Raw genomic sequence first — 11,354 nt, 5'->3', positions numbered from 1 at the left:
AATATTAAAGTTGAAACCTCGTGCTAGTTTCGATTAAATGTACTAAATGCCTTGCTGTGAGCCATTGAAGTCCGCGAAATACTGTCAATTTCATGTTTTCCCTTAATACAATATTTAAGAAATATTTTATTTCTTGGCCGAAAATACACGACAATTATTTACCTTCAATGACAATTCCAAACCCAAAAGCAAGATGCCTTCAAATAATTTCTTTTTATCTTGCTGTGACTGATTTTGACCAAAAGTAGTTTTACTGCTATTTACGTATAACGAACATTAATATAGCAACATTTCGGTTCCTTTTGATACATAATAGACATAGAATTTCAGAATGTCAATCATTTCAACTCTGTTACGTTAGGAACGGATTCCACAGTCCCAGTTGTCAATCTGGGCCAAGGTAGACGACCTCTATGGAGAAACCCCAGACCCATCACAACTGCAGCTCGAATGTTTCCAGAAGTAATCCGACACCTCTAGAGGTCTTCGTTAACAAGAGCGTCAATGTCGTAGATTTGCAGCTTATGGAGTAAATTCCTCGTGACATTAGTTCACTGTGTTTTACCAGTGCCTGGTAATAAAACGCAGCGTGACTGAATCCTGCAATGAATCTTAGCAGTCTAGGGAACGAGACCATTCGTAACACTGGGGCGACCAAAAGGAATTGGATATGATATTGTTATGGCAGACGGTTACCCACCTCATGTCATTTTAAGAAACCTAAGCCTCTGGTGCAACCTGCCAGTAGTTCATAATAAGGCCAAAACATATCAAAAGACGGTGTCGAATATTAACGGTAAACTTGTACATAAATCTATCTTTATGATAATTTGATTATGGCTCAAATGTGCAAGCCACTTACTTAAAACAAAGCCAAAGTCATATTCACGAATCTGCTAACACAAAATTCCAGAGGATGTATTGTCTAAATAAGAAAAATAGATAAAAAAACAGCGCAAAGAGGGTAAGAAATCGTTCATAAAAGAAGATGAGTAAAAAACAGTAAACAAATATATATTTGAAAAGCTATATCAGCAGTGCATTGCTTTTTAGTAGCGAATAAAATGTCTGTATAATTGTAATCTCTGTATGATAAAACGCAATGATTATCCATCTGTACATTTTTTTGTGCTTACAACGATAAAATAGGCGCTGAACTAACTCCCTAGTTAGACTTACTGTCTGGGTCCAGCCAGGAGCAAGTCATTCATGATACTAGCCTTTATATATGTATAGGGAGTACCTGCTAACTAGAGAAAATACTAATACTGCCATCAGAGTTCTCTAGTAAAATATAATAATCAAACATCGCACTTACACTGGACCCCTTGGCTCAGTTGTCACTGTGAGCAAAGATGAAGCATCACAATGATGCCACTTCCAAGCCCGGATAAGAGGGGAGGGTTAGGGTCTAGGGAAGCATCCGTCCGGAAAACCTCTGCCAAAACCAGTTATGGAATAAGCAGTTTAAAGTAGACACAACTGGAGGAGGCTTATTAAAAATCACGACCCCGACTAGGGATTAAGCTGAGAGGGGGGGAGGGGGATTTTAATTTACTATCGCATATAGTATTCGTTGAATACAGTCAATGACTTTATATATATATATATATATATATATATATATATATTACTATATAGTATGATATATATATATTATATATATATATATATATATATAGATATATATATATACATATATAAATAAAACAAAATATGAGCTGAAAGAAATACCAAATTACCTTTATTGCATCAAGTGAATAAGAATAAAACGATTGGAGGAAAATGAAAGTGCACGACAGGTTCCGTCGTCTAGACGGCAATATGCCAGGAGTACAACGCATATGAAACGGGTATCACCCAAGTACTGTGGGAATGTGGATCATCATGACCTTTTACCTATCTGTTTTTAAGTCTTCCGCAGTTTTATTTTTGGGTCTGTAATCGATCCTACTTGAAGTAGCACCTGCTTTTAGCCGTTCGTTGAAATGAAGTATTGTACCGTGAATATTGGTGATCATATGGGGGTTTTGGTGAGTTTATATAATTCAGGTAGACTTAGATGACTGAGAAACACCACCGTTGGTATACTTAGTTTATAGCAACTCGTGGAAAACAAACACATTTACGTAACCACATAATATCTACTTTTAGCGAACGTGGTGTTTATAACTCATTCAGGGAAGAAAGGTTTGCATTCAATACAGTAAAGTCTTTTTTATCTATATATATAATAATATATATATATATTATATATATACTATATTTATATATATATATATATATATATATATATATTTTACTCTAGTCCAACAGTACTGTGAGGTTTAAAAGCCTAAAGAAAACAGGATTTACACGACAAAACCATATATTTCGAGTGGCTATCTTTGCTCCTGATTACTTGTGAATTTTCCATTACGAGTTCAAGGCTTCCAGAGAAAGGGAGATTAAAAAAAACATGAAGAAATCGAGACGTTAAGTATATGACAATGGCATGATTATGACGGTTTATAAAATCAAGGATAATAAGAAATAAATATATACTGATGAAATCTTAACTACGGAAAAATATTAACATTGAAATACATAGATATTTTGTTAGATTCAGGTATATTTAAGTCAACTTTTATAAAATTCTTAATTTAAGAGCATTAAAACTGTGAAATATCGTATATTGTCTCCAATAAGAGATAAAAAAATAACTTATTGACAATGTTTATCGACTTTATTCTCTCACCGTATTTGGTAATATAACAAGCTCACCACCAGCCCCCGGAGTTTCAAAGCTGAACAACACATGGATACTTAGCAGGTTGATCAAGTCCAGGCGTTCCCACGGTATGAGAATTCCAGTCCGTTTCATTTTTAATCGCTGATACAGTTTCACAGAGAGCCTCTTACGTGGAGGTATTCGTTTTCTTTGTTTTTCTTTCGAGACTGAATGTATTTTACTGGTATTTTCTTTATTTGGGAGAATTATAAAAGAAGAATAATGGATTCGTTTTAAAAGAAAGACGATAAGGCGGTAGAGCAAATGTTGAGGTTTCGAAACTAATTATTTTCGCTTACTCGGGGAGTAAGCCTTATAAACTACTTTTCTGTTGTTATTGTTGTTGTTGTTGTTGTTGTTCTTGTTAGGGTTATAAGAAAGCCCGATGGAAAAACCTAAAAATGTCTGAAAAAGGTGTTCCACGTTGAGTTAAAGATACAGGAATTTTAGGATAGGATATTTATAATTTATGTATTAGAATGAAAATGTAAAACATAAGTAATGTGCATGTTAAACAGTACAGAACGATTACTTCTAATTTCAGTCCTCCTCATTTACAAGGAATAAAGAAACCACTAAAAAATGCGCTGAAGTTTCCTCAGCGCAATCGAGTTTTCTGTACAGTGTATAATGCTGTATGAAACTCAGCCACTGCCCATGAAAATCTCAGCTTCGGTCAAGGAAACTTTTGGGCGTAGCCCGGTGGTGGCCTGTGTTGTTGGTACCTATCGGGGTGTCAGACGCGCACGATCATGGCGAACTTTAACCTTGAATAAAGTAAAACTACTGAGGCTAGAGGGCTGCAATTTGGTATGTTTAATGATTGAAGGGTGGATGATCAACATACCAATTTGCAGCCCTCTAGCCTCGGTGGTTTTTAAGATCTGAGGGCGGACAGAGGAAGTGCGGATGGACAGACAAAGCCACATTATTACGGAAAGAAGTACAAAAGACTCCCGGAACGTTTTATGTGACTCTAATAAGGCAAGATGTATTAGACAATTACTTATTTTTTTAAACGCTGAGTCACTGTCACGCAGACAGAGAATTTTGAAGTATATTTTATTTTTTCTTCCCTAATGAAGAATTTGATTATTTGCATAAATCTAAACAATAGAATCATCATGTTTCTAAGTAAACCCGGTTTTCTAAATAAAGTATAATTTTGTTTTTTAGAATTAATTCCTGAAAAGCAGCGCGAGAAGAGCCTTTCTCAGGGTCAGAGGTCTGGATAAAGTAATCCTTTATGATAATAAGATACAACTTGCATCCACAGGACTAATTGTTAACATCCAAAAGTCACTCATAAGATGTAATTGCCTTATTAAAACACTGAGAACTTCAAAAGAAAAACTAATCACGTAAAATGAAAGGAGTAATATCCCATTTGACAATAGGTAACATAGTCTGAGTAGGTGATAAAGACAGGGCGAATGAAAAAAAAAAGGGATCTTGCAACGCCTGCTTTCGTATCGCCATAGAATAGAACATAAAAGTTGAAATAAGGCGCATAAGAAAACTTGAACAGAGAGGTTTTAACAAAAACAAAGGGATACAGGGAAAAGAAGAGAGAAGGAACATAGTATTTATTTGCTGACAGACATAAACTGAAATGAAACGATGGGAAAAGGACTAAATAAAAGAATGCTCAAGACCAAGAATATGAAACCGTAAACTAAGCACTTAGGGAAGTTATTAGAATATCGCGTAGAAAGAGTATTATTATTATTATTATTATTATTATTATTATTATTATTATTATTATTATTATTATTATTATTATTATTATTATATGAATGCATCTGAGAAAACTCTTGTATTTGAAGAACAACGACTAGGAAAGCAAGTTTCAACACGGGCAAAAAAAGAAAAAAAAAAGTAAAAAAAAAAAAAAAAAAATAATGTTACAAAATGAAAACTTACAAATTATGCATACGCAAATGCAGAAACGCAATGAATATATATAAAAGGTACTGATGCATGGCAGTTTTGAAGCGTAAACAAAAACAAAAGGATCTGGACGCACCTGGAAACTAAACTCAGAGAGAGAGAGAGAGAGAGAGAGAAGAGAGAGAGAGAGAGAGAGTATCATATGTCAGTTGGTGGGAAAACGCGAAGAGTATATAACGGCCTTCATTCGGACTACAGGCAGTCACTGAAGCCGCAGCTACAATGAAGTACTTTGCTCTTGGTGAGTAGTTTTAAGGTTTATTTATATATATATATATATATATATATATATATATATATATATATATATCATTTATAGAGTAGCTTTCTTATCAGGATCTGGAATGGGATTTGCAAGGATCGTGGTCCATTTTGTCCTACCTACCCAACGTTGCGAGTCCATCTGTGTGTAACACATTCAGTCGTGAGTCCAAGGAAGGCTATGAGTCCAGCAACCTCATCCCAGAACTCTTGCTTTGCTGGGAAGGCTATACTCTTCTGGCCATTCATATATATATATATATATATATATATATATATATATATATATATATATATATATATACTTCACCTGTATTGCTACAGGAATTGGTTTCATAAATTCTTCTGGACTGTGGTACTTCATGGCATGACCACACAATATGCAAAAATTCTGAAGTCCCTATGTTCTGGTACTGATAATTTCTCACTGCGTTTAGCATCCGGATGGGTGAGTGGTTTCTGATAAAGAAGCTATGCAATGATGGCCCCATTCAGTACTTTGATGGATGACTACCAGCGTAAACTTACCGCCATTGGCATGTGAGACCCCATACCCAGCAATGGTGGCAAGGGCATGCAGGTAGCAACCTTATCTTGAGAGTCAACGCTCAGACACTTCCACGTACCGGGTCACAGAAGTTCCGAGGAAGTAACTTGGCGATTAAGATTTTTTCCCGCCAGGATTTTCTTCTAGTTCGTTCTGTAGTTATTTAATGCCCTGGCTTCTCGGGCCTGATCGTGTCTAATGTCGCTAAAAACTGTTGTTTTGTAGGCTTTGGTTTTTAGGATGAAATTACCAGCTCCATGTGTTTCAGCTGTATAGTCAAGGGGGTATATCTTAACGTATGGTTAGCCTTAAAACAATCTGCGCTTATTTTCTTTCTAGACGGTAATAACTTGGGGAATATAGTTCTCTAAACATTCCAGATTCATATTTTCGTATTTTGAATCATATTTCATTCGGACGGAAATCAAAATGCATATCCTGGATCTTTTTCGTTGAGACGCTGGTGGAAGACGCACAGATTTTCGTAAGCGAAAAAATACGTTCTCTGCTTATTGATGGAGAGAGTCTTATCATTAAAAAATTTAATTTTGCAACCAAAGTACGTATTATCAGTCTAAGTTGCCGGGTCTATCATTGTTTATATACTAACATACCTAATCTTTCAATTTACGACAGCTTGCGTCTTGATGGGCGTCGCCGTGGGCGTGCCAGGCCCTCGCCAAAGGCGCGACTCATCCCCGCAGTTCTTCGAGCTGCCTTCCGATGCTGAGCTCATCCTGGGGCCGGTGAAGACGGGTAAGTGTTTGACACCGGAGAATTTCAAGTTACACTTTCTTTTAAATGCATAGGTCAAAGGAATGAGTTACTTAAAGCCCCTTTTGTAGCCCGGGCTCGACGAAAACAATGACAGGAAAGGGAAAGAAGAGTATGGGACCTAAACTTACAGGAAGCTCCTGAACCATTCTAAGCAAGAATTAAAGATTGATATTTACAAATGATTCAATAAATGTTTTAAATCGAACGATACTTAAAGGACGTGATACTGTTAATCACAACAGAACCTTTCTAACGGGTGATTTTGTTACGGGCTGCTCAATGAGCAAGAGCCCGTGCTGGCATAAGGTCAGCTTAATCTAAAACAACAATGCTAAGAAAGAATTGAATATTAATATTTACAAATCATTTAAGAGAAAAAAATATTTAAATCGAACGATACATGTTGACGGTATTCATTGGTAAAATGGTTCAGTAACTGTTTCTTCCCATCTAATGGTAAACTTCGGAGTTTTGTTCTTGTTCATTTTTTCCTTGCCTCAAAATCATGTATATATTAGGTAGCAGAGTCGTGTTAGTTTTGTGTCTGTCTGGTCTACTTGGCTAAGGCACTGCTCGGCCATTCTACTCAAATTTGCATATCTTTTATTCCTAATACTAGATTGTGTTGAGTTGACTGAGTTGAATATAGAATTTAGACCAAAGGCCAAGCACTGGCACCTATGAGGTCATTCAGCGCTGAAATGGAAATTGACAGTAGAAGGTTTGAAAGGTGTAACAGGAAGAAAACCTCAAAGCAGTTGCACTATGAATCAGGTGTTAGGAGAGGGTGGAAAGTAAGATGAAGAGAATATGAAAGGAAGTACAGTAAAAGAGTAATACTAGATTACACAACAAGCCCAAGCATCCTATATAATTCTCTAAGAATTGGTCCAAAGGATAATCACCTGCATATTCTTCTTTCCTCGTAGGCTTTGCCTGTGCAGATTTACCCTACGGTTACTACGCTGACGAAGACAACAGGTGCGCCGTGTTCCATATTTGTCTTCCCTACATCGACAACGGCGAAATCATCACGCGTCAGTTCTCGTTCCTCTGCGGCGAAGGAACTGTCTTCGATCAAGTGAGTATTTGCGCTATTTCCAAATATCGGTTCGATCGTGATGGGGTAGCTTGTTCTGTATGTCTGCCTGACGCTACGAGCGTGGACAAACCCAACCACACACACACAACACACACGCACACACACACACACACACACACATATATATATATATATATATATATATATATATATATATGTGTGTGTGTGTGTGTGTGTGTGTGTGTGTGTGTGTGTGTGCGCGCGCGCGCGTGGATTACTGGATAAATAAAGAGCAATTTTTGAATATAAATAGGACGGACACTACACGCACCTTGCAACCTTTCTAACCCATAAATGACAAATACCATTTGTTTCCCCAACTCCGTTTCAAAGATAATTATAATGTCTCCTAAGAAAATCATTCCTTTTTCTGTAAATTAGATGGTCTATAAAGCTGCGATTTTCCCCATTTTCATTTGAAAATAATACGATTTTCACAATCTACCTGGGCTATGATTTGTGACTGACATTGGTGGAGTTTTCTCGTCTGATAATGAGTAGCCTGGCATGTCTTGCTTTAGCCATCCCCACTTCAAGCAATGTATGAGAAGGCAAAGGTTTTTCAGCGCATGATCAAGCAGTAATCGACAGCCTTATTTGGCGTTTATTAACACTTGTATCTTCTTTCCAATTTTAGGAATTCTTTTATAAACACACATACTGCCCAATATTAATTCTTTATAAATGAAAAAAAGTATAGTCTATTTTGATTTACCATAAGTAAATTAACGGCTCTCCTAGGGCTGGCCGGAAGGATTAGATTTTTTTACGTGGCTAGGAACCAACTGGTTACTTAGCAACGGGACCTACAGCTTATTGTGAGATCCGAACTACTTCGAGAAATGAATTTCTACCACCAGGAATACATTCCTCTGATTTCGTGTTGGCAGAGCGGGTTGATTTACCATAAGATATCATCGCTCTTCGCTCTATTATAAAATTCACCATAGTCGTAGATTCACATCAACCGTGCATTTGATGTCTAGGCCAGTCCCTGACGACGCTCCTGATTGGCTGTTAATAAGCCAGTCCCAGGGCTGGAAAATCTCAGTCTCTCTCGAGAATTCACAGGGGCATGATGTATGTTCCACCTCTCCTCAGGAGCGGTGGAACGTCCATCCTACCTATGTGAACTCTCTCGAGAGAGACTGAGGGTTTCCAGCCTTGTGATTGGATTATAAACATCCAATCAGGAGCGTCGTAAGGGACTGGCCTTGACATCAAATGCACGGTTGATGTGAATCCACTCTAGCTCTGTCTGGGGAATGTGATGTCCAAGCGCCTCTTAAGTGTTACTTATCATTTTATTATCGAAACAAAAACTTCCATTTCAAAAGGGTCATGTTATCTATCATTATCTTCTGCTCCTCCTGCAGGAACGCCTGATATGCGACGTCCCTGAGTCGTCCGTGGCTTGCTCCGAATCCCGCAACTACAGGAGGGCCAACGAATATTTCGGCCGTGACGTCAACTTCCTGGAATAGGTATATTATTTGCTTCGACCGAGCGGGTGCCTCTGGTAGTGTCATAGAGTGCTTCTTTCATACAAACACACTCCTCTGGTTATTAATCCTATTGTTTGAGATTAAGCTGGCCTTATGTCAGCGCGGGCTCTTGCTCCTAGAGCAGCCCGTAGATATTAATCCTAATCATGAACCCGCTGCCGCTCTCATCAGATCCAACCAAGATAGTCTCGTTTGCGCCATCTTTTGTGGAACGCTATTGCCGACTAAATTCTTTTCTCTTTTTTGTAATTACCTGGAAAGGCTTTCTTAACGAAGGCCTTGTACCTTCGTGTAATGATACTTAGTGATTTAGTTTCTGCATATTGTAAATGGTAATCATTTTGCATAGAGATACTGCCGCATTAAAGTGAACAATGTTGGTTGTAAATATGATTTATCTCCCTTAAAGACGCAAGCAAATGTTGTACAATATCTGTGTGAGTTTCAAGCAATCCATTGTATGTGAAGGAGAGCAAATGTAAATCGAATAAAAATTTATCTAATGAACGTCTCTAGGAATTACTGAGGATACCCTTTCAGTGGAAGTTGGAATGAGATATAAGTGTTGCTGTAGAAGTGGGTTAGTGCCGTCAGTGCACCTTACGTGGTACACTGTAGGCAATACTTGAGGTTCTTTGCAGCGTCCATTCGGCCCCTAGCTAATATGGGTTATTGGAAGAAAACACAATGTACTCTTAAGGGACAGTATCTGTATGTGTATATGTATATGTATATGTATATACGTACACACACACACACACATATATATATATAATGTAACAACACTAGCACGAAGAAAAAATGGCATAAGGGCAGCAAGCTCATTTCGAATTGAGAATATTTACAAATGGCGAGGGGCCAATACTTCCCTGAACCACATACTTTACGATGTATATACATATACATTTACATATACATATACATATGTATATGTATATGTACACACACACACACACACACATATATATATATATATGATATATATGATATATATATATTATTTTATACGTAAACGTATAAAACAACTGAATACGTGCAATATACAACATACACATTCAACGTATGCCAGAGTCTTCGATTAAGCAAATGTAATAACCATTATCGTAAAAAAATCGAAACAGAACCGATATCTTGGTGCAAGTTGCGCCAAGAAAAAAAAAAGAATACTGACTAGCTGTTGTCAATTTCCAGATCTATGTTTAAAATTTTTGTCACCATAAGAAATAATATACTGCCTAATACGTTCAAAATTTAATTTAGAAAAAAAAAAAAGTTTATTGGTTCCAATTCAGGCGGGAAGGTGCTAAAAAGACAGCAGACAAGGCGCGAGATTGAAAACGCACTGAAAATCAGGCAAAGGCAACCAGAACGACTTTCATCAAACACTTTTATGACGGGCTCCTCCCGACATCCACAGGCCAAGACTTCCAGAATGTCATCGGACGAGAATCAATTTTTATGCAAGATCGGATTCCATCCGGATTCCGCTTCTCTCTAAAATCTCTTTCTCCGTTTGCGAAGACGTTCACTTCGTACAAAAAAAAAAAAAAAAAAAAAAAAAAAAAATCAACTGGAGGTTTTACTATTTTTTTTTTCATTGAATAAAAATGAAACCGGAAAGTTTGATTAGAAACTGGTTCCAGTGTCCAATCATTGAATGTTTGGGATGAGGTTGATAACTTTGTGTCCGTTGATATTCTAAGAGGTATGATTTACTATTCTGTTCATCATCATCTATTCATGGTCAATGACAAATAGTATAAACTGCATTGGAATGAAAGGCCTTATGTTAATTAGCATGGTAAACTGGAGTCATAGACGGAAATTGAGTCATGAAGTTAAGAATTACATACATCATCAAACTTCCTTCGCATTTCTAACACCCCAGCTCTTCTGTCACTCTGTCTTTCTCTCTCACACACACATACATATATATATACTATATATACACTTATATATATATATATATATATATATATATATATATATATATGTATATATATATACCTCTAAAAATATTTATTTTCAACAATAAACTGTTTCACTTTACAGGGGCCGTTTCCAGAAAAAATGCAACATAACTGTCACTTCCATATTCATATTTTGACTACAAGCTGCACCATACACACAAACACGTATACGCACGCGCGCGCGCGCGCACACACACACACACACACATATATATATATACCTTCGCTGCTGGGCACCGCTTGAGTTTACCTGGTATGATCAATCTCTGAATACAGGATATGACGAAATCCAAAGGGGTGTTAGGTAGGTGACTCAGGACACCTTGCACATGGTTTGGGGGGTTTCGGTAAGGAAAGAACACTCATAACCCACGATACATTCCATCAGCAGGACATGGGACACCCAAAACCTCCTACATATGTCCTGTTTCCTAGGGCGGTCGGGCTCAGAAATATCCTTCCTTGTCGGGCG

General features: G+C 37.2%; 1 protein-coding gene across 1 annotated transcript; it reads left to right on the top strand.

The window, feature by feature from the left end:
* Window positions 1-4,836: 4,836 nt before the first annotated feature.
* On the top strand, window positions 4,837-9,419 carry LOC135224289 (U-scoloptoxin(01)-Er1a-like). Its single transcript, XM_064263133.1, has 4 exons — window positions 4,837-4,961; window positions 6,165-6,284; window positions 7,235-7,386; window positions 8,784-9,419. Exons 1-4 carry the CDS (start codon window positions 4,943-4,945, stop codon window positions 8,889-8,891), a joined length of 399 nt encoding a protein of 132 aa, XP_064119203.1. The 5' UTR covers window positions 4,837-4,942; the 3' UTR covers window positions 8,892-9,419.
* The last annotated feature ends 1,935 nt before the right edge of the window (window positions 9,420-11,354 follow it).

This window comes from Macrobrachium nipponense, chromosome 12, assembly GCF_015104395.2.
Source record: "Macrobrachium nipponense isolate FS-2020 chromosome 12, ASM1510439v2, whole genome shotgun sequence".
Lineage (NCBI taxonomy): Eukaryota > Metazoa > Arthropoda > Malacostraca > Decapoda > Palaemonidae > Macrobrachium > Macrobrachium nipponense.
The sequence above is the reverse complement of the archived record's forward strand: the minus strand, read 5'-3'. Positions and strand labels throughout refer to the sequence as shown.